This window comes from Apiospora kogelbergensis, assembly GCF_038363985.1.
Source record: "Apiospora kogelbergensis strain CBS 113332 chromosome Unknown utg000009l_segment0_segment0, whole genome shotgun sequence".
Taxonomy (NCBI): Eukaryota; Fungi; Ascomycota; class Sordariomycetes; order Amphisphaeriales; family Apiosporaceae; genus Apiospora; species Apiospora kogelbergensis.
Window position 1 is genome coordinate 2,165,047 of NW_027117426.1, and position 27,051 is coordinate 2,192,097.

At 53.8% G+C, this 27,051-nt stretch overlaps 8 protein-coding genes across 8 annotated transcripts; 4 read left to right on the forward strand and 4 right to left on the reverse strand.

Moving 5' to 3' along the window:
* Positions 1 to 2,104: 2,104 nt before the first annotated feature.
* Positions 2,105 to 3,532, reverse strand: PG998_013755 (uncharacterized protein; the record flags this gene model as incomplete). The annotated part of the gene is made up of 4 exons (XM_066880571.1): positions 2,105 to 2,698; positions 2,838 to 3,228; positions 3,284 to 3,303; positions 3,446 to 3,532. 4 exons carry the CDS (start codon positions 3,530 to 3,532, stop codon positions 2,105 to 2,107), a joined length of 1,092 nt encoding a protein of 363 aa, XP_066724710.1.
* A 17-nt stretch (positions 3,533 to 3,549) lies between these two features.
* Positions 3,550 to 6,087, forward strand: PG998_013756 (uncharacterized protein; the record flags this gene model as incomplete). Its single annotated transcript, XM_066880572.1, has 1 exon — positions 3,550 to 6,087. One exon carries the CDS (start codon positions 3,550 to 3,552, stop codon positions 6,085 to 6,087), a length of 2,538 nt encoding a protein of 845 aa, XP_066724711.1.
* A 784-nt stretch (positions 6,088 to 6,871) lies between these two features.
* Positions 6,872 to 7,729, forward strand: PG998_013757 (phosphatidylethanolamine-binding protein; the record flags this gene model as incomplete). The annotated part of the gene is made up of 5 exons (XM_066880573.1): positions 6,872 to 7,022; positions 7,097 to 7,165; positions 7,223 to 7,232; positions 7,308 to 7,452; positions 7,526 to 7,729. 5 exons carry the CDS (start codon positions 6,872 to 6,874, stop codon positions 7,727 to 7,729), a joined length of 579 nt encoding a protein of 192 aa, XP_066724712.1.
* Positions 7,730 to 8,290: 561 nt separating this feature from the next.
* Positions 8,291 to 11,899, forward strand: PG998_013758 (uncharacterized protein; the record flags this gene model as incomplete). The annotated part of the gene is made up of 3 exons (XM_066880574.1): positions 8,291 to 10,298; positions 10,375 to 11,087; positions 11,144 to 11,899. 3 exons carry the CDS (start codon positions 8,291 to 8,293, stop codon positions 11,897 to 11,899), a joined length of 3,477 nt encoding a protein of 1,158 aa, XP_066724713.1.
* Positions 11,900 to 12,678: 779 nt separating this feature from the next.
* Positions 12,679 to 14,462, reverse strand: PG998_013759 (uncharacterized protein; the record flags this gene model as incomplete). Its single annotated transcript, XM_066880575.1, has 2 exons — positions 12,679 to 14,374; positions 14,455 to 14,462. The coding sequence occupies 2 exons, from the start codon at positions 14,460 to 14,462 to the stop codon at positions 12,679 to 12,681; spliced, it is 1,704 nt and encodes a 567-aa protein (XP_066724714.1).
* Positions 14,463 to 17,876: 3,414 nt separating this feature from the next.
* Positions 17,877 to 22,124, reverse strand: PG998_013760 (uncharacterized protein; the record flags this gene model as incomplete). Its single annotated transcript, XM_066880576.1, has 4 exons — positions 17,877 to 18,694; positions 18,752 to 21,414; positions 21,536 to 21,698; positions 21,785 to 22,124. 4 exons carry the CDS (start codon positions 22,122 to 22,124, stop codon positions 17,877 to 17,879), a joined length of 3,984 nt encoding a protein of 1,327 aa, XP_066724715.1.
* Positions 22,125 to 23,623: 1,499 nt separating this feature from the next.
* PG998_013761 (Aryl-alcohol dehydrogenase Aad14) lies at positions 23,624 to 24,886 on the forward strand (the record flags this gene model as incomplete). The annotated part of the gene is made up of 2 exons (XM_066880577.1): positions 23,624 to 24,345; positions 24,439 to 24,886. 2 exons carry the CDS (start codon positions 23,624 to 23,626, stop codon positions 24,884 to 24,886), a joined length of 1,170 nt encoding a protein of 389 aa, XP_066724716.1.
* A 399-nt stretch (positions 24,887 to 25,285) lies between these two features.
* Positions 25,286 to 27,044, reverse strand: PG998_013762 (cytochrome P450; the record flags this gene model as incomplete). Its single annotated transcript, XM_066880578.1, has 2 exons — positions 25,286 to 26,842; positions 26,910 to 27,044. 2 exons carry the CDS (start codon positions 27,042 to 27,044, stop codon positions 25,286 to 25,288), a joined length of 1,692 nt encoding a protein of 563 aa, XP_066724717.1.
* Between the last annotated feature and the right edge of the window lie 7 nt (positions 27,045 to 27,051).

Sequence of the window (27,051 nt, forward strand, 5' to 3'; positions counted from 1 at the left end):
CTCCTTAAACGTAGAGATAAGAACATGTTCTTTAGTGATGCTGCTGCTCGCGAGAAAGCATCCACTTCGTTTGAACAGAATGAACAGCCGCCGTTTGTTACAGGAAATCCCCATCTGTCATCTGCACAAAATCGATGGAAAGCTGAATGGCGCGGACAAACCGTGCTTTTACTTGTTGACAGCCCCCGACCTACCCCTATCCTAGTTCAGAATAGGGGTCGCCTTTAGGTGCAGGATCGTGCTATGGACACTGCGGTACCATGTGTCGCCGTCACGCCGCACAATGAGAATAACCTTTGCGTCCGGATAGGCGTGGATGAGGTCGTGGGCAAATACTGCGGCGTCGAGGTCTGTGATGGCTGCGCAGTGGCCATGACGGCGTCAAATTCCTCGGCAGTCAGAGGGCTCGAAGGGGCAGACGGGCTGATGTTGAACTTGCTGTCACCCTGGCCTGGCCGGCCCAACAGCTAGCACCTGCATTGGAGCTGTTCGAACCTTCTGGGGTGCCTCTAAAGGATATGCCGTCTCCTCCAGGCCGCCCACCAGGTTCTGTAACATGTGGTGATACATCAAGTGGACGATACGAGAAGACTGACATTGGGATATATGGTGAGAACGCTTTGATATGTTCTCCCCTTAGCAGAAAGGGTGAATCCACGCCCCACAAAATTTCACAAGATTTCTTAATCGTATCACTTTTACTCCGTACGGGGCACGAAGCTGCAATTCGACGTAGAATGATACGGTCAATTACCTTATGGATTCAAATGGATATATGACGTAAGGGGTTACAAGTCTCCAGCAAATATACCTAACAGCGTCAGCTGGTCCCTCGGGTGATATCTGGCTCCAACATGGTGTGAGTCGTGATTACGCATAGTAATTAAAAAGCTAACTCATGTTCTTCTGCGTACAACATGAACGAGAACGCCTTGAAACTATGCTTAGTTATCTTACAGACCTGCAAATACGGGTGCCACTGGTACCCAACCCTATACTGTCTGTCTTCTAGGCATTAGGACCCCGTATAACAAAAAGAAAAGGGGGGTGATAAGAATTTCAACCTCCAACTGCAATTCGTAAAACAACGAATATTTGCAGTATACTTTACCATTGTACAGAACACTTGCCTGAAAGTGTTTATATAACATTTGCGATTGAGCCAACTTAAACAACTTTATTTTGCTGAGAATCATCTCAGGGGTGTTTCCCAGTGTCCAATAGGAGGAGTACTTGCAAATGCTTGCTTATACAAGCCTGTGTTATCAAAGACCACCGAGACTCAACAAAGAATCAACGGGAAGGGGCTTGGTAAATATTGCTTATCTAGATTCCTCTGAAATCTAGCCTGACTACCCAATCACTGCAGGACGATGTTTTGTTACTGGTCTGGACTCCTAGGCATCGAAGTAGTAAAGAAAACCTGATGATAAATATGTATTTAGTTCTTCAGCCTTCTCTAAATTAATTATCTCTTTAAAGACTTCACGGGAGCAATATCAAACTAGTATATGGGTACCAGGTATACATACATAGCTAAAGACTAAATAAGTTTCCTTTATATGAGTATTTGCCGGTGCTGGCAAGCATGGTGCTGTTTGCCCCAACCAAGGACTTAGAAAACCTAGCTCGAGGAGGTAAGTGCATAGCGTAAGTGGGAATACGTGACTTGCACATATTGACGCTGAAAACATGTCCGAATTGTTATGAGAATAGCTGCTGCGAAGAGATGAGGCCACTTCTGTATGGGGATTATTCCTAGGACAGGCGCATTGGCCAATTAGACGCGAGACACGGACGGCAGTGACTCCAGCGTTATGCAAGACATCTGCAAAACATGAAAATGAATCATGATCTGTGATCTTACGATCCGTTCCTAGTTGTAACCAATTATTGATGGTACACTTGTTGGCCCCCCGGGCCAGTATATAGGTTTTGCGACGATAGCTCGGAGGGGGAGTGAATGGGGCCATCGTCATCGTTCATCTACTTTCTCGGTTGTCCCGTGGATAAGGGGCAAAATTCGGGGCCTGGAACCAAGGGGTGGTTATCAAGACTGGCAGTGAAGTTGCTCATCAGGCGCTTCCATAGGAACGAGACCTCCTTAGCTTCCTCGTCGACCCGCATCTGCATCGCCGGGGCAACCCCGGGCTTGAACCATGCGTGATGGCCCGGCACCCCCGTGCTTGCCAACGAAGCTGGTGGGACCGCGGGCGACGGAAATACAGAAATGGGATGTCCACTCTATCAGAATTGGCGGGCTGCACGGTAGGCCAGGTGCGATGTTGCTCGATTGATTCGCGCTCAAGCCACGGCGATCACCCTTATGCTGTAACTCTGGCCCACCGGTTCCTTTAGTAGCCTGATTTTTCTCTCCGAAATACGCTCGCTCACCATCGCCGGAAAGCCCCTTGAAATCGAGCAACACCCGTTCCACGCCCCTCCGCGCCGTGCAACCCACGAGGGACAGATTGGTCACCATGACTGGGAGAATATCGATGCGGAACACTGACTCGATAAGGGTTTTGAAATAAGGCGATGCGCAACGACCATTGTTCCAGATTGCGGCAAAGTCCTGACTGTTGGCAAGGCTTCTGAAGATGATGACCCAGATCTCAGGAGGCAAATAAGGCATCTGCCTCGCTGGCGTTTCGGAGGTGTTCGTGAACATGACGCAGGGATACCGGAATGGCACGATCTATGGACATTTAGAACATGGACGAAGTGAGAATCAATTATTCATGTGCACACAGAGAGAGTTATTTCTGCCGGCTTTGATGGTGGCTGCCAACAAAGTTTTCTTTGTCTTGCGGCGTGGCATGTACGCCATGACCAACGTGATTGCCTCCCCGTCTCTTGCCGTTCTGTCCGGAAACGATATCCCCAGATGCAGAAGAGGACTTGTCACGAATCTTCCACGACGCGAGTAAGCGCTCGTGCTCCAAAGGCACCCATGGTTGGTTGCGTTCGTAGCAACGACCACCTGCTTGTATGGTGGAGCAGTAAGGCGTGTTGACACTGGGGCCGCATCGGGCGTTTGGGGCCGCCACAACAGGACTTGTGCGGTAGTTGCCAGTCAACCGGCGCATAAGCAGCTTCCTAAAGCCTCCAAGGCTGTATAGCGTGCCGTAGCGCAGGGCCAACAAGGCAGAAGATGACGTTGTTGCGCGGCGAGGAGGGAAAGCTGGGAAAGCTGGGAAAACGAGGTTCCCTTGTACGCCAACGGTCCTGCGGTTAGTGGTTAGTTGCTAGGACAATCAGAAGAGGAACCCCCACAATTCACCTTCCCTGCTGCCAAAACACCTTTGATGGCGATAGCTCACCCGCTCACCCCCTTGGGGCTAATTTAATTACTTTAATCCCTCCAACTAATTTCCCCCTCGTCCTCCGACAGTTGGCATGTCCTCACCAACACCATTCTACCTCGTACCACTTAAATACAGACTGCCATTTGCTTCAACGACAGACGGTCCAATTCCGCTGCTGTCGATTCTTGAATAGCAGCCTTGAAGGCGCGCACTTTACACCCCATTTTGCCAGGATCGATATATGGCTTCGCCCCTCACACCTGCGCCAAGCGCGTCGCTGAACATACAAGCTACGCCTCTGACCGCGCGCCACAACTTCAACCCCATAATGGAATTCCCTACTTCCAACAACGGGTCTCCCTCGAAAGACGCCGACACAAGCTCGCCAGTGAATGCTGGAACACCGGAGCCGCAAATGGAAAACAACAACCCAAGAGAAGATCAAGAGCAGGAAAACGCGTCGTCGCCCGGCAAAACGCGACACTCCAGGATATTGTCGGGAAATGGCATTGCGCCCCTGAGGATTCTCAGCCCGCGCGGGGAATCCTTTGCACCTTCGGAGGGCTTAGCACCATTGGGCATTGATGCCGTCGCCAAGAGTCCCATGCGAAAGGAGGTATCGCCCGCCAGGCGATTTCCCGTCAAGGTCAATACTGGATTTCCTGTCCGCACGAGCAGTGGCAGCAGCCACACCACCGCACAAGATTCACCTTCGTCAAAGTCGACGCACACTGATGCGACGTCACAAGACTCCCCTGCGGCAAAGTCATCACCAGACAATGCTGCGTCGCAAGAGTCTCCAGCACCCAAACCAGCGCGGCACGATGCCACCCCTCGAGATTCCCCAGCAGCAAAGTCACCCCAGACGGAAAGGGTGGTGAGGCAGGAAATGACATTCGAGGAAGCTCTTGCATCGAACGATGGCCTAAAACATGCCATTAAGATATTCGAGGATGATTCTACCATGCTCGAGAGTGGCGAGGGTTTCGATGACGACGATGATGATGATGCCAACGACGTGAGCTCTATGACCGTGGATGACGAGCATCTGGATAAGGGTGACGGTGATGTATCTGCCGCCCACGACGACACCATGGTTAGCACGTTCAGCAACTTCTCGGTCATCCCGAACCTTACAACGTTCGCCAAGTTGGGCACAAGCCCAAACAAATTCGGTAGTCTAACCACACCCCGGCCACGAGATCGATATGATCCTTCAACTGCCAGAACGGCGCGGCGACCTGACCAAGAAAGCTGTGGCGATACGACCAGTTTGTTGGACTTCACTGAACAGATGTCCGCGATTTCAGCGCAGTATAGGCCTGCATCACCTACCAAAGGAGCTCGTTCGCGTTCACCGGCCAAGACCAACGGACACCAGCATCCCAGCGCCACGCCCAAGAGGGGTGACGGGAATTTACTAGACTTCGATATTCCGCCAATGCCAACTCCACGAAGTATTCCTACGGTGACGCCACGTGAACTAGAGTCTCTGAAATCTGCATTTCTTTCCGAGATCAGCAGCCTCAAGGCTTCACTTTCCGGTAAAGAGGCAGAGGTCACTTCTCTCAAGACCGCTGTCGGAGATGCCGAGAAACGAGTCGGCCAAACCATGGAGAAGTTACGGGAGACGGAGTGCTTGAAGGAGTCGATTACGGAGGAGAAGGATTCCTGGGAGAAGCGGGGACGGGACATGGAGTCCGTTCTGCGCAAGGTGAAGTCAGAAATTGTCCACAACCAGCATGAACGGGACGAACTCGAGTCCAAGCTGGACGAAAGCGAGAAGCGAAGGGAGGCAGCTGAGATGATGGCACAAGAGGCCGAATCTAAGATAGCCAGTCTCCGCGCAGGGCGCCCTATCCCAGACGTCAAATCGCCCGACAGATCATCAGACAGCAAGGTGGCAGCCCAACGTGAGGCTGAGAATATGGAGCGCGTAGCTAGGGAGCTGCACGCACTTTACAAATCCAAGCATGAGACCAAGGTCACCGCGCTCAAGAAGAGCTACGAGGCGCGCTGGGAGAAGAAGATCCGCGAGTTGGAACGCCAAATTGAAGAGCTGACCAACGACAACGAACGCCTCAAGCTGAGCCGTGATGCGACGATGACACGCGTCGAGTTCGGCCAGGCCGTCGCTAACGAGACTGCCGAACTCAAAGCCCAGTCCAGCAAGGATGCTGCGCAGATCAAGGAGCTTGGTGCTGAGGTACAGAAGCTCGAGGCCATTGTATCCAGCGTGAAGCAAGATAACCACGAGCTCATCGTCCTTCTGGAACGCGAGCGCGTGGAGAAGGGCGAACTTGTTCAACTGGCGGAGGAAATGATGGAGATGCAGCACTCTTTCGTCGCTGCCAACCAAGCCAAGGCCGAGCCCAAGCCAGAACCCAAGCCAGAGCCCAAGCCAGAGCCAGAGGAGGAAGTTCGCCGTACACCGAGACCAGTACGGATGTCGGTCCCGCCCCCAGCTCGCACACCAGCGAAGCAAACACCAGCGCGTAGCAACAGCGTCCGCAGTATGGGAGCCTCGCCTGCGCAGAAGCAAGCTTTCCGCAGCAGTCTCACCCGGCCTGGCCCCACTGGTATACGGGCACCTGGCAGTGCTCTCCCTAAGTCCCAAACGGAGAGTCGCATTGGCGGCCTGGCGTCTCACGGACCCACGAAAAGCATAAGCGGTGGTCTGCCGAGACCTGGAAGCAGACCGGGCAGCGGGCTAGGCGCACGGAGCGGTATTATGAGCTCGATCGAGAAGATGGGCAACTACCGTACGCGGGGCGATTAAGCATCGATCGTCAACAACAACATTTCGGCGCCCACTATGATACCAAGCCCTGCCAAGGCCCCTGTCGGACGTTATCAACGACACGACATATGCGGAAGAGGTGAACCTAGGCACACTCGGACGGCGCTGGAACTCTTCTGGATATAATGAGTTATGACGCCATGTCGCGGGTGTGTTGGAGTCACGGTGGGATGGAGAAAGGAGTACTGTATTGGTGTCCCATGCTCTTTTTGGCAACGGGTCTTGTATGTACTAGTTACGCTGTTTTTCTTGATGATGATGATGAAGACATGATTGAAAGCTTTGTACCTGCTTTACTAGACTTTCAGGTCTCGTTTCTTGGAAGTTCTTGGCAAGGCCTTCTAATTTATAAACTTATTCATGATATCTTACTTTTTGACCATAATTGCCCCCCCGGAAACATGGTATGATTTGAGAATAGAGGCGACTTGTGACGACACCACAAGGAACATTGGAAAACACTACCGAGTACACAACGGGGCGCATATAGCCAACATTTGAAACTAATTCGCCAAGGCGGCTGATGGGCGATCCAATGTCGCCATGCCAGCCAATAGCATCATTGCCGATTTAGCCACCACTATAGAGAGTCATGTAGTAGTATATCGATTTCAGGGCCTAGGGTATCAAGGTCATTCCGGTGCTCAGACTAATATAACCCACCGGTCCTCTTCTTTGCGAGAGGCGCTTGCCTGGACCTTTCTATCCAGCCAAGTTGCCCAACCGACTCTGTCTTCGGCGAAGATCATACATGTCAAAGAAAATGCAGCTCTCTGGGTTATACACGTTTCTTGTGCTTGCGGGCCTCTCTGCAGCACAGACCCCCGATGGATTCGCGCCGCATGTCACGCCTCATCTGGATGTCATCTTCGGCACGAAAGAGGTAACGCCGGGTTTATCGTTGACGAAGAGTGGTGAGTATCCCCCTACCGGGCTGTCGCAGACTTATAAAGGGTTGGGCCAGAGTGACACCACTAACACGGCCCAGACACGGCGAGGGCGCCCACTATCGGCCTCAAGACCGAGCCGAACGGGACCTATGTGTGGATGATGATCGGTAATACATCTCCTCTCCATCAGTGATTGGTACTGTTTAGCTAACCACATAACACAGATCTGGATGCGTATGTAGAGTCTAGACGCACGGCGTGCTGATCTTAGTGAAAGCATACTGACATAGGGTTGTTGTTACGCCGCAGGTCGACGAACCCGTTCAACCCTAAGCAGGGAAAACCAGCCACCTACCTTCACACAGTGCTGAGAGACTTCAAGGCCAGCGGTCAGAAGACGGCTAGCGGAGTCTACACGCTGAGCACCAGGGCCACCGGGCCAGTGGCGTGGTTTGTGAGTCGAGCAACGCATCCATCCAAATGTGTTGCCATCCATTTGCTGACCATAAGTGTGACTTGGAAAACAGGCGCCGGCTCCGCCAGCAGAAAGCCCACCGCACCCTCATCGCTACACCCATCTCCTCTGGGAGCAGCCGGAGAACTGGGTCATCCCCCAGGCGGCGCAGACGCAGCTCCAGAGCGGGAAGACGGCGTTCAACGTCACGGCGTTCCAAAAGGCCGCGGGGCTGTCGGACCCGATTGCTGGGAACTACTTCAACCAGACCGGCTGAGTCGGTGGTCGGCCTGCAGAGCTAGAGAGGCAGCAGAAATGGGGTTGAAGCAGCATACGAAGGGAAGAAGGGGGGGTGGCGAATTAAATATAGTTACCTACTTACGTCTTTTTCAATTGATTGATTGATTGAATGAATGGGTTTCTTCCGTGTCAGCCAGCGTGTTTCATCTCTTTTCTTGGCGTTCTTCCCCCACACTCAACACTGTCACGCTAACCCAACCCCCACACGGTTGACGGGTAAATCAGTGGAGCGCGCCTTCTGAATCGAATCCACAGCGCTCTCCTTGTCATCAGCCTCGGAGCCTTCTTCACCTCATCTCACCTTTGCAGAAACCTTTGCTGCATACTCGACAATCAGCGCCAATAATCCCCAGGCCTTGGAGCTGGGGCTCATATGCCTCCCTTCTCAATGCATATGTTCTGACTGTCGACGATAGAAGAGAGCCCGACCAGTGTTGTTGTCAGCATCAACCGCCGCATCGCATGCGCGTACAACCCGCAGCCTGCAGCCTGGCGTAGCTCCAACTCGGAATCCATCCAGCAAACGGTGGACATCATCATGGACCAGCCTTGGCTCTCAAAATACATTCCCGCGGGATGTCTCCAGTTGTCATCGACCAACAAAAGCAGTCTACTGTCTGATGATATTGGAAGTCAGCTTCCCTCGCATGACTGGCTCTTTTTAGGGCGTGATGATCACGATGTCATCCCAAGGTTTCAATCAGTCCCAACTGAACATCTGGCGCCGCTTTTGGCATCACCAACACTGGCTCCTTTTGCGCTCATCTTTAGGGCACAATGGATACAGCTTCAGTTGAGGCATCACACCGTCCGCGTCTATCTCCTTCCTCATGACGTAGATCGAATGTCGATTGATCGCCAAGGCCACAGGCTTCTTAAGCAACTTGGTCTACTGTTAAAGCAGTTGGACTATTCGCCTGCTGCATGGGATGGAGCAAAACTTTGCAAAGCGAGCGAGTTGAACGCTTACAGGAATATAGACGATCGCATGTCCCTGCTGGAACGTTTCAACCACTTCCCGTCGCCTGACCCCAAAGTCGATCACGCCACAAACGCGTCTGCTAAAGCAATCATCAGAGATGCCCTCAACAGCAAGATTCTAGGCATTAGGACCACACTAATACCCATCCAACGGAAATCAGTCGCAGAGATGCTTCGGCGCGAGCTGGCCCCCAGATGCGTCGTTGACCCAAGGTTAATGAAGAGAATAGACCAGAATGGCAACTTGTGGTATTCGGATTTCGCCAAGGGAGAGATACTGAGAGAGCCTCGCTACTACGACGATGTTCGAGGGGGGCTTCTTTGCGAAGAGATGGGACTGGGCAAGACTTTGATGTGCTTGTCTGTCATATGTGCCACAAAGGGTATGCCCACTACAGCGCCCGAGCCCTACACCGTCTTAAGTCCGAAACGGGAGAAGCGTGCTTGCCTCATGGATATGGCGGCGGCCGCTGTAAACCGACATTCCGTTCCATGGCGCCAACATCCAAATATCCCGGACATGTGCGTCGAGGCTCTTGAGAAAAACAAAAACCGCGCCTTCTACAGATTGGAGCCTGCTCTCAATACTCTTATTCAACCAAGACGAGGTAAACGGAGCGGGGCTTCGCGCTCACAGTATGGCAGAGAAATCCAATTGACAAGTTCTAATCTCGTCATCGTGCCGAACAATCTTGTGCGACAGTGGCAAAAGGAGATCAAGAAACACACCGAGGGCCTTTCGACTTGCGTCCTTGAGGACTTGAAGGCGGAGATCCCAGTGACTTCGATTTTGAAGACCTATGATATCATACTGTTCTCCAAGAGTAGGTTTGAGAAGATCGTAAGGGATCGCGACAACGACCAAGGATATGAGATCAGTATTCTGCAAGGCCTACGATTTAAGCGTTGCATTATTGATGAGGGACATGGACTGGGCAATGGAAGCCGCCAATGGAAAACAGACTTCCTGGTTCTGCTGGACGCACTCGAGATTGATGTACGTTGGGTGGTAACAGGTACCCCTACAAAGGGCCTCTACGGTGTTTCCGTTCCGCTGGAGATGAGCCTTGTGGGAAGAAAACACGACGCCGGTGGTAAAGGAGCCTCCCAAGAGAGTAACGGCGTTTCCGAGACGGCCCACGACTTAAGCAAAGAGCATAGCAACCGGGTTGGCGATGATGAAGCACTCGACATTCAGGAGCGAGACGACCTCTTACGCATCGGCAACATTGCCGCAAAGTTCTTGAAGGCCCGCCCATGGTCAAATACCAAACAGGAAGTCGGAGATACGCCGGCCGACTGGAACGTTTACGTATTGCAGCCAAAGCACTCCAAGAAAAGTAGCGGAAGTATACACTGCCTTGAGACAACACTGAAGTCACTAATGGTACGGCACCGCTTATCTGACGTCGAAGCAGCGCTTCCGCCAGTAGAGGCTAGGAACGTCATATTGGAAGGATCATACCAGGACAAGCTTGCCTTGAATCTCTTTGCGATGATGATCATATTCAACTCCGTTCAATCACAGCGGACAGACATGGACTACTTCTTCCACCCGAAGCAACGTTCGGCACTTCTCCAATTAGTCAGCAATCTGAAGCAAGCGAGCTTTTTCGGGGGGAGTCTTTTACTCGGACCAAGAAATCGATGATGCCATGAAAAGAGCTGAGGAATTCTTGGAAAGCAAAAAGGTTCCCATCAGCGATACAGACATGGCATTATTAGCAGATGCCATCGCTTTTGGAGACGTGGCATTTAAGAACGACTTGAAAGACATCAGTAACAGGTACCACACACTGCCTCTGTACCTTGAACACTTCCCCGGCGGCTTCAATCGCGCAAAAGCCTGGTCTCTCGCCGACCAGAATCCCCAGGATGGAGAGCCCCTTTGCACCGACGCCGGGCTGATACAAGCTCTACAGAGATTCTTGAATCCTGTGATCGATTCGCCCAATTCTCTCCAGCTCATGATGGATTCCGGTGCAATCGATCGCCAAGGCGTCGCCGAAAAAACAAGGATGTTGACTGTCGCAGGATACTTCGAAGAAGAAGAAACGGCTTCACCAACCTTGGCAGGGAGCACCGCAGTTGGCTCAGATCATCACACGATAGCGCAATCGCTGAAGGCGTCTTCGCAAGTAGACCGGGACCCTGTTGAAGTGGATAATACTGCCCCTTCATTCGGTGATATCGAGATCGCGCCAGCCTTGGCGGATACTCAAATTGTGTCGACGGTATCGGCTAAACTCACATATCTAATCGACTCCATCATCAAGTATCAGAACGATGAAAAGATCATTGTTTTCTTTGAGAATGACAACATTGCCTATTACCTGGCACAGGTTCTCGAGATAGTAAGTCTCTGAAACACCTTGAACAGTGCATTTGGCTAACAAGTCTGTCTGGCTAGTTGCAAGTACAACATCTCATCTACACTCGACAAGGACTATCTGCTCAACGTCGTGGCCAATATATCCAGACCTTCCTGGAAAACGACAACTTTCGGGTTTGTTTGATGGACCTGTCACAGGCGGCTTTCGGCTTGGATATGAGAACCGCCTCACGAATCTACTTCTTGACGCCGGTCCTCAACCCTCAAATCGAACAACAGGCTATTGGCAGGGCTAGACGTTTGACCCAACCGAAACCGATCAAGGTCGAGACGTTGGTGTTGAAGGGAAGCATCGAGGAGTTGATTGTTGAACGACGTGAGGCAATACCCCAGGCCGAACACCGCAAGATCAAGTCCATCCTCGACGACAAGCCCATCCATGACTGGATCTTGAACGCGCGTATCCTTCCTATGCCGGAAAATTTGCCTGATATCGAACAGACAGCCAGGCTGGAGACGCCGCAGCTTGTCTTTGGCCGCGGGTTTGGGCGGGAAGTCCATCCCGACGAAGGCTTGGTCATCACATCACCAGAAAGCAAGAGAAAGGGCAAGGGAAAGTCGGCGAGCAGCAGCTTGAGACTTGAAACCGAAGACACAGAGAACGTAAATGCCCACCACTCCGAGTCGACACTATCCAGCGGTACAAAGAGATCCTACGCCTCAATGTTTGGAGGCGGCGTAACGAGGTCTAGACCAGATGGACCGGCTCCGAGAGAGTCTGGGCCTGCTACTAAGAAGCAGAAGAAAACAGCCCGCGTGGCATTCGCGGAATAGCTAGGGGAATTGGGTGACTACCTACATGCTTATTTATATGTATCAAAAACAATGGGCGGATGTTCCAGAAATGACATAGGCAGTAGATGGGCGGGCCTCAGGAGAGGGCGCGTTAGCCACAAGGAAACGACGGAAACAGCTTGTGCTGGGCTTGCAGATTATCTAGGGGATTGGAATCATTAACATCACACACTGGACATAGGATATGGCGGTGGCGTGCATAACAGGCGTGTATTATTATACTTACCTATACATAGTAGGCACCTCAGTTGAACTGGGTTTGAAGCTGTTGCCTAGTTACGTTTGAATTTCAAATAATATCTCATGGCAGTTGGCGGACTACCACGATTATTTCCGACTACCCAGATGAACTCAGTTTCAAATTACGCCTGCTTGATTCGCGGTGTCAATTGCAGCTATGGCTATTCGACAAGAGAGCCGCCATAAGGCAGCCAGAGGCAATCGGAAAACTTCATAGCGGAATCAGGCGTAGTGGAAGTAGTATCAAGAATGAGTGTATCATTAAAAAAATAAGTAAGCTCTGATGTAGCCATCGTGATCTGGTATGGATCTGATATAGTGAATGCTCCAGTCCAATGACAAACCCCAACCAAAACACCACCTCCGTTTTCATCAAACCCTCATCATAATCCATCATAAGTTTCGTCAAATCCATCATGCCAAAAATCATTATCCCTTTGTCTAAATCGTTGAAAGATCCAGGAACCAGCCTAGATCTTTTCTCTTCCCGCGGCAAGTGAGCGTGAATGAATGCTTTTCTAACAGCCACCGTACCGCACTCCGCGCTTGCCCAGCTCCTTGCGGCCTACAGCGTCCTCAGGGAGTACCCAGCCTCTGGCACGCTTGGCCTCGCGCTTCTCGGCAAGCTGGGGCTGCGGCATCCAGTCGTCCTTGGGGAGAGCCTTGCGGCGCGTGCCCTCGGCCGGCGCGCCGATCTCGGACTTCCAGTGAGCCTGGCCGGGAGCCGCCTCGTTGTTGGCCATCATGCACAGACCCCAGAGGGCCAGGCAGGCAGTCAGCTTCTGCTCGCCGGCCTCGGTGTTGTTGTCGTCGTGGTCGTTGGAGCCGGTGGCCGCCAGCTGGACGCTGGTGACCTCGAGGTAGCCAAAGTGGGGGACGCTCTCGCTGCCGTTGCGCACGATGACGAGCTCAATCTCGGTGAGGATAAAGCCGTACCGGCAGCCGTGCTCGCGCATGGTGTGGTGCAGATGCGCCAGGCCGCGCAGGTACTCGACGCGCTTGATGTTGCCTTCGACACGCATACCCGTGTTGAAGCGGTCGAAGCTCTTAACTAGGCCGACCACACGTGCATTGGGCTTGCCGCCAAAGATGGCGGCAGCGCTGGAAGACTCCCCGGCCACGTTGGCAACGAAGATGTGGTCTGCGTTGGGGGAGGTCGACTTGGTAGTAGGGACCGAGAACTGCAGAGGGCGCTGCGAAGAGATGGAGAGCGCCGAGTTGAGCTTAGGCAGGTAGAATGTGCTGTAGATGCCGTGGAGGGCAGCCTCTGTCTCCGGGTTCCGGGCCGAGTTCGAAGGCTGGGCGAGAAGAGGGGCCGGGACGGGGCAGTTGAGGAGCGCCGAGGCATTGGGCAGAGAGAGGATGGTGGAGGCATTGAACGAGGTCCAGGGACGGACCTGTCTTACATCCCACCAGAAGTGCTTGGTGTTGGGATCTCTCAGAGGGAACGAGATTGTGCGCACCAAAGATGGGGCCGGGTTGGAAGTAGTAAGGTAGTTCATGAGAGTGGTGGATTGGACAGGCTCAGGAGTGGATGCTATGCTGAGGGGCGACGGTGCACGAGGCGTGTACTGAGGAGCATACATGAAAGGCTCAACCTGGGGCTGAGGGGCCGAGGGCACATAGGAGGGCATTTGGCGGTAGGTGGGGAAGCCATACTTCTCAAGCGCAGAGCCGTCTAGGCTGCAAGTGGATGCGCGGCGAGAGTGCATATCATCCTGAGGGAAGATGACGGGAGAGCACATGAGCGACTGGGAGAACTGGTTCGGGCTCTGTTCCTCGGCGGCAGGGAGGAAGTAAGTGTTGGCGAAATGGTTCAGGGTCTCGGGGTTGGTATAGCTACGGGCGTGAGACGGGCGAGAGCTTGCCGAACGGCGGGCCTTGGGCTTGCAGATGGGCGTCGGCGTGGTCTTGACCCGCTTGGGAGGGTTCTCAATGGCTTGATCTTGAGATCGGATCTTGGGCAACAAGACGGGGCCATGTTGGCGGATGGGAGGAGGGGACCTCGACGGCGTGCTGAGGCGCGTGCTGATGGAGTCGGAGGGCGACGACTCGATGGTGGAGCAGAAGGAGCCATACGAGTTTGAGCGAGCATGCCCGGGATGGTAGGGGATCTCGAGAAGAGACGGGTCGAAAGAGAAGCTCGGCGGGGTGGCCGGCTCGCAGGACGGGAATGTGAAGTCTTGGAAGTCGAAAGACATGTCCGCTGCCAGACTGCGTGGTGGATGTGGGTGTTAGTCCAATCAGACGATCCGTGTAAGTGATATGGGCCATGTGGGGGCCAAGACACTTACGAAGCCATGTCAAGGGATGTGGATGGGCTCTGTCGTCTAGCTTAGACAACAGGAGATGCTGATTATCGTGGGTATTGGAAACAAGGGCTTGGAGACCAGCTCCGGGTTCGGTTCTTTTTCTTTGTTTGTTTGTTTGTTTGTTTGTTGTTTTCGTGGGCGATGCCGTGAGGCAAGGGCGGAAGGTGAGAGTGTGCAAGTTGCTGTGAAGCAAGAAGAGGGATATCCAGGGTCGCGTAACTGGCGGCCAACCTCTTTATGGAGATCTAGTAACAGGTTTCAAACAATAGACAGCAAGAGCAAAATAGGAAAGAATTGTATTGGACTGGAGCAGTTGACTGGAAAGAGCATATAGACGAAAAGGGAACGACAGGAGGAGAGGGAGGAAGTCGGGCCTCTTATCCTCGCGAGGGATAGGCCATCATCAGCCCACCCGGGCACGAGTCGAGTTGACGAGATGAGGTATGCGGTGTGTACATCGATACCGCATTTCTGAAACGTGGAGAAAGAAGAGCTGCAAGCCCATTCGGCTCGCGTTTTTTTCTTCTTCTTCGCCTTCTTCAAGCGTGTGTATGCAAGAGCCCGAACCCGTTATGTGGATGGGTTTCTTGGTCTGGACGGGAGGCCGGCCTAGCATTGAGCTGGGTTGAGGTTGAAAGATTTAGGTTGGGTGGAGCGATATAGGCCAGGGTACATGCCACATAGGCGGTAGAGAGAAAGAGAGAGATCTCGCCAGTATCCCCTGCTGCTGTCGACGGTCTGGCTCGCTGCGGCCGGGGCGGAAGCCATGCAGCAGCAGCAGCAGCAGCAGCAACGGTACATACAGACCAGACCCCCTGCCACGCCATCAAAAGACGTGCAGCCTATCAGAGGCCAGAACCGCCCAGGGCCAGCACCGTCCGAGGTCGAGTTGGCGCACGCAGTGGATTCGCTGGATTCGCGCAGGGGATCACAACCTTTTGCGTGTGTATGCCCTCCCTGTCCATACAGTACGAACCCCATCCGGGCCGGTGCAGGGTCGCCAATCCCATCGTTCAGTGCAGGCCTTGCAGAAAGTGCTTTCGTTCCATGCAGCTAGCCCGAAGGCTGGCGTCTATGACTCACTCAAATATAGACATGTGCGGGCCTGCATTAGCCTGGCGTCCTGGCGTCCTGGCGGGCATGGCGGGGAGACACGCAAAATCCGGTAACATGGGCTTGGTGGCCATCGCCAGAACAACAAAGCAAAGCTCGTCCACGTCGCGATGCGTCTGCGTCTGCGTCTGCGTCTGCGCGCCCGTGTCGGAAAAAGGGTCGTGTCGCGACGAACCAGAAACCCTCGCGACACCCGCGCCCCTTCTGAGAGGACAATGGCTAGCGTGACTTGGGCAGCAGTGCCTCTGTGCGCGCACCTGCTCGTCCGCCGAAGCCATTCATTGAAGAAGGCATCGTCCGTGTGTGTCCTGCTGACTACCGTCATTCGACAACTATCTGCAAAGCTTGCGGGTGATTAGCCGCTTCATGCCGACGATGCAATGTAGAATGCATCATCCTCGGCTGCTATTTTGGTCTCCCGCTTAAGCTTTGGGGGGCAGAAGGTAGATCGGAGACTGCAAACTTGGTAGGGGAAATTGTAGGCGCCTACGGAAATGAGACAGTAGCCAGAGACAGTGCAAGAGAGAGCAAAAATGGGCTGCGTGTAGCCGCCCGCGCGTTTAGTCAATCGGCGGCTACAATGTGGCAGAGAGGGCAATAAGCAAAAAGAAATGGGCCCCGGAAGAGTGCTATTCAGGATCCAGGCTCAGCAGTTCCAGCGCATGACACGGCGGAAACTGGGGGCTGATCAGTTGCTACAGCGCCTAAAAGTCCCCGGAGCATGCCCTGGGGCCTCTGCGTAAGATTGCACCCGGCCGGTTCTTGTCAGCGCAGCCAGCGCTTGTCTCGCCAGGCGAGGTCAGCTTCTGGCTGGGCGGTTGCGTATACCGAACAGACCCGTGACAGCTTCCGGGGTCCGGGGGCAGCCAGGCCCGTCTGATTTTCGTCGTCATCTCATCATCTTCATGCCATTCCATGCAACCGCGCGCGCGCGCCTAAGTCTCTGTACTGCTGCTACTAGCCACGTGAGAAAGGACGAGAGGAGTGAGGCGCGAGGGTGGAGGGCAGAAAAAAGCAGACACGATCCGTCCTCGGCTGTGATTGGCACATCAGCACGCGCCCACCTTCCCATGCGGCGCGAGCTCGACTTCAGCCCAATCGGGAGGCCGGACGACGTCCACCCCACCGCCGCGACCGTGTTGCTTTCGGGTCGATTGGCCTGCAAGCCTTCAAGGCCTTTCCTTAGCTCTCTGTCCACTCCGGATTGGCGGGAAGCCTTCTTGAAACATTTTTGTTTGTCTGTTTCAGGTTTCCCATCTCGGCTCTAGGGGCTCTCTCCTTAGCTGTCCTCATGGCCTTAGGCTGCATGCAAGTATGACTGGTTTCCTATCCGTCGGTGGGTATGCAGCGATACAGCGTCGTACTGCCAGGTTCAAACTATGTAGGGAGCTATGGCCACCAACCAGCGCATCGTCATGATCGTCTTTTTGGGGGTCGGTTTGCATATTGCGACTAGGAAGGATGACTCACGGACTAGTCCATCTACCATCAGAATATGCATTACCCATGTTTACACATCTTTACCCATGTCCCTAGGATACAACTCATAGATAATCGGGGGCAGACGAACATGCCGGCTCGGTTCTGGCTCAACACAAACATCATCCCGTCCGGGACATATCCCAAGTCCAAAAGTCAAGTGGCTGGGAAGCCACGTCGTCCACAACATCTCGTATGCAGGGGGCCAAACCATTCAGATGGTGCTATGCTAGGCTCTCCGCTGCTCTCCGGGAGGCTGTCCTGGAAGTGGTGGCCGCCATCGATCAAGTGTCATCTGGGCCCGGATTGCCATGTCGAGACAGCTTGTTCCGACTTTACCTTGGCAGTCTGGTGATGGCCTGGCCCATTACTCGACCTACTCCGAAACCCAAGTACCGGCACTGCCACTTCTGAAGAGCTGATCTCACACTTCGGGGACTTCATAAAGTCCTGACGGGCTGCCTCCAACTGATTCCGTGCGTGTGAGAAGCAACGTTGTAGTGAATGGTTGTCGCGTTTCTCCCCCGCTCGTTTCGCTCCTAGCACAACGTCACTCGTCACTCGATGCCCCAAGATCCGTCTAGAAGTTCGCCACCGGCACGCCTCGCGTCATGTAGTATGGTAGGGAGGGGCCTTGGCCGGTTTGTAGAGGAGACCCTTTCGTGTTGGCATGCAACCCCGACGGCCCTCATGATTCATGTGACTGTGAGCCGGATGGCTGCTCTATTCAATGGGTCGTGTCCAAGTCGCGCTGTCTACCGCGTCTATTCTAGCATCATCTGATCGTAATGGCAACGGTACACGACACGCTTCTATGGCGTGGCATTCAAAGAAACCCCTCCAGCCGCACCCATTGCGCTGGACTCGCCACCCTCGCCTGAGCTGGCTGGTGTTCCATGACTGCTGCCGTTCTCCATGGGGACGAGAGGCTCGCCACCTGGCACATCTTCCTGGGTAACCAAGGCTGCCCTGACTGCCTGGGCCTCATTATCGGCCTGCCCCTGCCTCGCCTTGATCATCTCGAGTTCATCAACGACGCCATCGACCTGGGCGGCGGCAGGAGGCTCCGCTTCCACCGGGCCTGGATTGACCTCTTTTAGCCTCCTGATTGCCCTCCGCAGTCCCTCGAGTCTGCATCTCTCTTGGACCACCATACCCCTGGCGTATTCCCGGATCGCTCGCCTGGCCATCTTTTCGTGCATTTCTTGCCAGCCCGCAAGTTCACCTGCCACAACTTGTTGCGTGTACCGGAGCTCCCTGCCTATTTCTTCCACCTCCTTCACCTTTTCTTTGGCGCGCTCCTCCTTCTCTTCGTTCATACGTTGGCGAGTCTCGTCTAACAAGCCAAGTGGCCATCGCGTGGACCGTGAAAGTGAGTTGTATGAGCGTTCTATGCTTTTCCGAGTAGAAACAATCTGTGCCACAAGTTGTGGTGGACGCGCGAGAGCCGCCAACATTGCGGCAATGGTGGACTGAAGAGCCAATAGAGAAGAGTGTAGGGTCGTAGAAGGCAATGATGCTTGTGGGCAGAGGTTGCGCGTGTAGGCTTCAATGGCTGAAATGTATGTCTGTGGCAAGAATGCCAGGTTAGAAACCTGCTTCGAGAGCAGCGCTGTCGCATCGTAGAGATCTATCACTTGGGGTCAGCCCGGCTTTTTAGCACATGCAAGGAGCCGATTCGACATACCAGTAGCAACGACGCTGAGCGCGTTGGATCGTCTCGCAACGCTTTTCGTTGAGTAGTTGACGCTTCGAACCATATCCCGCGCATGTTCAACAAATTGTTCAACCTCTCGCATATCTTCTAGTGGTTCCATCTCTTCGCGAACTTTTTCAGCCCTTGTCTCGGCCTTAAGCCTACTGCGTTGCTCCATCATCTCAGCTTGCAAGTCGGGAACCAAGAAGAACTCCCACAACATCTCATGTGTCGCAAAGGTGGGGTGGGCCAAAAGGATCTTCAAGAACCAGTCCGTACGTGTCTGTATGTCCTTCAGCACGGCTCTAGATGGCTTGCTGGGTATCTGGAACGGTGAGCGTTGACCCGCGGGATTGGGAATCCAGGAGGCCGGGTTCTCGATGGAGAGTAAGTGGGCCAGTCGCTCAAAATCGGCCATAGAGCGCCGGCAAGTCGTCACGGTGAAGCTGTTATCGTTGTTGGGAGCGCCAGACTTGATCACGAGGCGGATGGTAGCATCCTCGACGAAGAAGGATCGGACTACGCCGGTCACGCGAGCATCATCACCCGAAGGCATCGAGAACAGCGTCAAATCATCGATCCTGTTCCGCACCTCGTCATCCTTGGCTAGTTCAACTGCCGTCAAGCCCCTTAACTCTTTGGCCGCAACATCGACACGCGGGTCTCCGTAAAGTGAGCGAACGACATCGAAACGGCCATATTTGCTGGCTACCATGAGCGCTGTGAACCTCTTCTCATTAGTAGCATTGACATCCACGTCGCACTGCTGCAGTATCCTCATAATCAGCAGTGCGTCGTGTACAATATGCAGCAATGTATTGCCTTTGGAGTCCACGTGATCATCCAAATGCAGCGGTTGCCCGTCACCTTGCGCCTCTGTGGCCGCCTCGAGTCCCGCTTCAACCATGGCGTAGTAATCTATATGGTCATATGATCTGCATAATGCAAAGAGCGGAGTCAGGCCATTCTTGTCTTTTTGCCTCCAGGGCAGTAGCTTGCCGATACGCCGGATCAGATATGGTGCGTGAAATAGGTAATGCGCGACGCTCCGGCCCATCTTGTCCTGTAGAGCCAGGTAGCTCTTGATTTGCGCAGAGCTGGCCGAGCTAACCACAAAGTCCAGTATTATGTCGATGAGTTCGGTATGACCAAGCTGCACAGCGGCGCTCAAAAGGGTGGTGTTCGAGTTGTTGACATCTTGTAAGATCGTATCTGGTGGATACAATTCTTTCAGTGACAGGAGGTATCTCAAGGTCTCGGGTCGCGTATTTTGAACTGCCATCATCGGCACGGACTCTCCGGACGAATCCTGTGTTTGGCAAAGGCGGGCAACAGATGTGTCGCCCTCAAGGCCACTGCCTGTTGTCACAATACTTGTGGCTCTGGAGCGATAAGAGAACTCTGATCCACTGGACATACTTCGCACGTCCATCGAGACCTTTTTGACGCGTTTTCTGAATGGGCCTTGCGCGTCCGCCATCCCATCGGTTTGAAAGGGGAAGACATGGCTGAGTCCAGACCCTTTGGAATACGACTCCGTCATAGTATAGGTACCGGAAGACCTTCGAGACGAGCCGTTAACCATACTCCAGCTGACCGAAGGGGCGCGGCTAGACACAGGCGATTGATCGATCTCATCTTCTATGTCATCTTCGACTGCGTCGGCGTCTGGGTCCATAATTCTCTTTAATTCCCCAAGTTCGCCTTTGGAAGCTGCATTCCAGAGAGCTTTGTTGCGGCGACTGGCTCGTCTCAGGCCGCTAGAGTCTCGTTGGAGATAAGACAAGACCGCCTCAAATGTGCTCACGGCATATCCCATTTCGCCACTCTCAACATCATCGATGAAGATGAAGTGACGGATGTAGTTCAATCGGGCTTGTAGATTCTTGACACCGGCTCTAATAACCACAAAGAGGAGCAATGACACAAGGGTGTCTGCGTTGATAGTCAGAGGCGGTTTCTCCGCCGCTGAAGTGCCGCTGATCTCTGGCCGGGTCTGTTCAGTCAGATTCGTGACGGACTTCATTGTGGACAGCAGCAACTCCATCATCTCCTGCGGGCACAGGGCGGTCGACATTTTCCCGAACTCCTCCACAGCTCGGCCAAGGCTAACCACAAGCAAATGCTTCTCCGGTAAGCCGCCCTCTATAGCAAGACCAAGCTGCGAAATGTCGATGTGCTCCATCTGGCGAATCTTGGCCTCCAACTCTAGATCCTCTTGGCGGCGCATGGCAGCCAGCCGTGTCCATATGAAGTTATGAACATTTTCAGCCACGTACCGTTCTATGAGGCGCTCAACCAAGGGCCCAGTAAGCTCTGTGGTGGCGCCCAACATGGACAATTGCTGCTTGTCGACATTTTGAAAAAGGTCAATTGCCGTGGTTACAGCCGTCTCTAACGAGGCTCTCATAACATCCTCGTCTTCCTCGGAAAAGAAGCTCCTAGCCACCCGACTATCATCAGCCCCGTTAAGACTATGAAGACTCTGTCTCCGCGCAGACACACTATTCGACCGGACCTTCTTCATAGCCGCGGTAATCGGACCGTCCGGCATAGGGTCGGGAATGTGAGAGGCCGAGGGCGGTGGGGGAAGAGGCCGTTCAAAGACGGTGGTGAATTCGCGGAAGAGCTTCTCAAGGCCGGGCTGCATTTGCCTTGCAATGGCGGGGGAAGTGGTTCAAAAGGTCATGAAAACTCTTGATTTCTTTCTTCCTCGGTAAGATGGGCTCCCCGTTTTCGATGGCTGCGGCCTCCTTGGTTTGAGCCTCTACGAACTTGGCCATGCCCTCCATGAATATGGCTTTCGGGATCGGAACTTCCTCCCAGATACCCACAAGTGGCCGAGAGACGTAGTAGATAAGCCATTGTCTCGGTTCGAGCGCATCGGCGTACCATATTATATCGCCGAGAATCTGGGCTTGGGCAAGCGTTCGAAATCCTGCGAGCATCAGATTAGTCAGGGTTGGGCGGCGACAGAGCTAATGTCGGACAGCACAGTAGCCACCAAGGACCGGCCATACAAACCTTTGTTGCTGTAGACGAAGGCATCCTTGATGACGACACTCCTCCCATTTACTGTGTTGTATTGACGCGCCTTGCCCCTCAGCTCGCGCAAGTTGCCCACACCGGCATCTTTCCCTCCCGCTGTAGCCGCACTGCTAGGGATCTTGAGTACATGGCTTCCGAGGAAATCTTCAGACGCGATAAACTCTGCAGTCGACGATCCAGCCTCGGTCTCGCGGGAGGTAAGAAGGAATTCGGCGGTCGGGACGAGGATGATATAGTGGTGGACGGGCGAGCACTGGCCGACGATAGGGTTGCCCGGTCGGAAAAAGGCGGCCAGGAAGGGATTCAAGGGTTGCATTCAGGCAATTTGTCCTGATGATGCGAGAGGACTATCTACCATATTCTCCCAGCTTCCGGCTATCGCTGGGGCCCCAATTCGGTGATGGCAAGGCGAGGCTGGCGGGCTGGCAGGTTGGGGAGAGTCGGATTCGGGGATCGGAGGACCAAGTAGGGAGGCAGGTAGGTAGGTAGGTCAGCAAGTAGGTAAACAGGTAAGCTGATGCAAGTGCACTCGATCAGTCGTTCACGTCGTCCGTCTCGTAAGGTACCCTGAGGTCCGCAATTAGGAGAGCTACTGTAGGCGTAGTCTGGTCTGTACTGTTCCAAGCTCTAGGTTCAGGGCTTATCGCTGATGCTTTTTGATGGAGCTGCCAAGAGAGAGCAGGAAGAAGGCCAGCAACAAACCCTCCAGGCTTTTTAGGCGGAGATCTAAGACAGCTGCACAAGACAAGCCTGCAGCAAACAATGCTTTGCATGCGCTCGATGCGTGCTGGAAATGGCCGAACGATTGAAAGGGCACTGAGGGATGGATGGAATGGTGGTTTGATCTATCAGCCCCAACGATCAAATGGGTGACGCACGGTACATAGATCTGCACTAAGCCTCCCAGGGATTCCCACGCCCCCCCTCCCCAGCACAGCTCCCAGCGCGAGGTCACCTCAGTTGGGGCAACCCACGGAACCCGGCAGTCAAATTTCCCCGGATCGTTGTATCACATGTTTTTTTCTTGTCCAACCTCAGCACAGCAAGACTGTTGGTTCTCCATGAATGAATGTGTAAGAACGGGGCTGTCTCTTGTCTGTACAAAGCTTGAGAAGACTATTCTTATTATTATCCTGCAGTTGGTTGGACGCATAACAGAAACATGGGATGAAATGTTACAAGGTTGTTGGACAGCATATGCATAAGCTTGACTCGCAATACTTCTGGAAACAAAAGAGTCGAGTTGAACTCTGTCTTCTTACGCGAACCGAGCAGCAAAGACATAGGCCTCTCAAGCTGCGCCTCCCATGCCGGACTCGCCCGTAAATCCTCCTCCCCGGGACTCCACAAAACCCGTCAGTCCTCTCCGGTGCAGGCAGGGACGCCTCTCGGGCTGTTAGGGGCTCCTAAGCAGGGAAGGCTGGCCCTGACTTGTGAGGCACCATGTGCGATATTGCTCCGACAACTTGGATTTCTCCTCGCTTTTGTCATACATGCACATATGTGGTGGATTAATGCCGGGTTTATAACCGTCAAACCCTGACCGGGACTGACTGAGCATTGCCATCACCACCGGCGATAGGATATAAGACGGGCAAAAACCGTAGGATCTGCCAAAGCCATACATACATGGCGGAATTGATGCGGACATACGGATCGGGTCAGTCCCTATATTAGAAGCGTTGGGAGTCGTGCTAAGATGTTTTGCTGTTGCCTGCTATCTATCCTCGCTTGCCCTAGCCCAGCGCCAACCAATATCTTGGGAACCCCATATACTTGATATTACTAACCAGTGTCCATACTTACCTGAACAACATGTCGAAAGAATCAGCGGTCACTAAATGGCTTGCCCGGGCGCCTGATCCGCCCACCGAGCTCGGCCGCCTGCGCGTCCTGTCGCCCAACGCCTCGGTGCGCGTGTCGCCGCTGCAGCTGGGCGCCATGTCGATAGGCGACGCTTGGTCCGGCTTCATGGGGTCCATGGACAAGGAAGCATCCTTCAAGCTGCTGGACGCCTTCGTCGAGGCCGGCGGTAACTTCATCGACACGGCCAACAGCTACCAGGACGAGCAGTCGGAGAAGTGGCTTGGCGAGTGGATGGCGGCCCGCGGCAACCGCGACAGCCTGGTGCTGGCGACCAAGTATACGAGCGACTATGGGAGCTATGCGCTGGGTAAAGGTCCCCAGGCTGCTAACCACGCGGGTAATTCACGCCGCACCATGCACGTCAGCGTGCGCAACTCGCTAGTCAAGCTAAAGACCGACTACATCGACATTCTGTATCTGCACTGGTGGGACTACACGACGTCCATCAAAGAGGTCATGGACAGCCTGCATATCCTCATCGAGCAGGGCAAGGTCCTGTACCTGGGCATCAGCGACACCCCGGCCTGGGTGGTCTCGGCCGCCAACACGTATGCCATTGAGCAAGGAAAGACCCCGTTCAGCATCTACCAAGGCCGCTGGAACGTCATGCTGCGAGACCTGGAGAGAGACATCATCCCCATGGCTCACACCTTTGGCATGGCGCTCGCTCCGTAAGTCTCCCACCACAGGCACCCCCTTTTTAGGCCCCATGGAAACACGCACTACGTACATCCGTGCTGACCGGCGAACAAACGCACGTACAGATGGGATGTTCTAGGAGGAGGCAAGTTTCAGACCAAGGCCGAACTGGAGCGGCGCAAGAACGCTGGCGAGGGCCTGCGGAGCCTGTTCAATAACGGCGAACAGAGCGCGGACGAGGTCCGAATCAGCGAGGCTCTTGCCAAGGTTGCCGCCGAGCACGGCACCGAGTCCGTGACCTCCATCGCCCTTGCCTATGTGCGATCGAAGGCCGACCGCGTGTTCCCCATCGTCGGTGGGCGAAAGATCGAGCACCTGCAGCAGAACATTGCGGCACTGAGTATCCGGCTGACGCCGGAGCAAATCAGCTTCCTGGAGAGCGTGAAACCGTTCGAACTAGGCTTCCCACATGACTTCCTGGGTGCGGATCCCAACGTTGCGGGGAGCAGCGATCGTTTGAACCGCGTGGCTATCACAGACTTTCCCAATGCTCGTCAACCCAGCTCGGTCTAAACAGCTATTCTCGTTAGCAAGCAGTGGCGGTACACAGTTGCCATGGGCGAATAAGTGAGGGTTGGGCCCACAATGTGCGGAAGCCATTAGCTGGCTAGATGTATATCTAAACGATGCGTTTTCTAGTACCAGGTGGTCGCGTGGTAAGAGAATTGGCTCGTCATTGCTGCGAGGGCCTTCCTTTAATCACAATGACTTACCCCAATTCGCATGCATAAAAAATAGTGGATGTGTATGATCAACAAGCTACCTCCTAGCCTCTCGTCTTGCAATATTTTGTTCCTCTATTCCATTCCCGATACTCCTTGATCGAGGGTTCACCGCCCATATAGAGACAAGTAGCAATGGTACTGACAAAAAGGTGAACTGTTACACAAACTTACTGTACACCATCTTTGGTCACGTAGTGTTACTGTGGTACCGACTAAAGGAAACCCTGCAGGGGAAGTCTGCTCGTGGGTGAGCGGCTCCTGCTTCGACCAGGTGAGCCTTCTCGAAGTCTACATGAGACAAGTCCAACTTCCTGCCCCCATCAATCTCGTCGTAGCATTCCTTGATATCAAACTCGCGAGCCATCAGAACCAGGAAGGCCTTCACCTCCTTCATCACGAGTTGCTGCCCCGTACACAGGCGTGGGCCATACTCGAACGGCCTCCAAGCGCCCTTGGCCGGGTACAACTCGTGCTCAGGCTCTACCAGGAACCGCTCCGGTAGGAACTCTCGGGGCCGCACCCACACTTTTGGGTTGCGCTGGGTGGCGTAATGCAGCATCTGGACGGAGCAACCCTCGGTTGGGAACTCGTTGCCTTCCTTGTCCCGCAACACGAGGTCGCGATGGCCATGACGGATGCCATTAGCGGCCGGGAACAAGCGCATGGTTTCTTTGATGACGGCTGTGGTGTAGGGGAGCGAGTTTAAGATGGCCGGGTTCTCGCTAATGGTATTCGTGGCAGAGTCGATGTTCACCCCGAAGATCTGGTCATGTTCGGCGCGTATCTTACGTAGGACCTCAGGGTACTTCCAGACGGTGTAGCAGCAGTAAGCCATGGTCGATGCTGTCGAGTCGTAGCCGGCAAAGAAGAACATGCGCATTTGGGAACATAACGTTTTCGTGAAGCCAGCACTGACATTATTCTGCAGGGAGTCTGTGCTGCTTCGTCCCATGTGCGTCTCTAGCGCGACGTCCAACAAAGATTTGAAGTCGTTTTGCTCGTCTTGCGTCTTTTCCGATCGGTAGGCCTGTAACCTGGTGTCTATCTGCGTTTTGATGTGGCTATCCAGAATTCGGCTATTGTTCCACATGTTGAATTTCTTCAGAGGATTCAACTGGCCTATATTATCTAGCGGATTGTTGATGGCGAACTTGAGTTGTAGCTGTCGTAGCATAGTTTCTGCGAGTGGATTAGAGCCATGCTGGGTGCCCAGATCAGCGTTGAGGACCAGTTTGCCGATTACATCATTCATCATTGATAGAACTAGTGGTTCGAGGACAAACATGTCGCTGCTGCGACTCTTGGTTCTACCTTGGTTGGCCGCCTTCTCTCGGAGCTTCTCGCGGAAGATGGTCATCTGACCTACCACGAAAGGGATCGACGCGTCAAGGTTTTGGTTGCTGAAGAAGGGCAAAAAGTAGTCCCGGTCATGCTTCCACGCGGCGCCGTTCTGCGTGAACAGGGACTGGCCGTTCGTGATAGGATGGAACCAGGCGTAAAGCTCCTCTGGCTTGTAGGCGCCCACAAGAGGGTGCTCAACAACCTGAGTAGCTAGGTACGGGTCCGTTACGACCAGCATCGGCCAAGCCATTGGGGTGAGGTCGACATAATACGCGCCACGGGGTGCATACTTGGTTGCCATCCGGTTCAGGATATATACACTATGGGCCCCCGGCGGCAGCTCGTCCGCGGCGGCTTTTGCTTCCAGGAGGTGGCCAAAGAGCAAGTTGAAGGGTGGCATTGGCTAATGGAAGCATCAGACCTCTGCGAATAAGTATTAAAAGGGCCCATGTCGAAATGACTTGACTTACCTTGCCTTGGTTCTCGAGTCTTCTCATGAGACTTCTCTTCTTCCACGTGTCTACCAGGAAAGCCACGGCTTGCATGACAGCAACGGCTAGGAGCGTGCCAACGCAGACATTGGCGAGAAGGAGTGAGGTCGCCATAGTACCG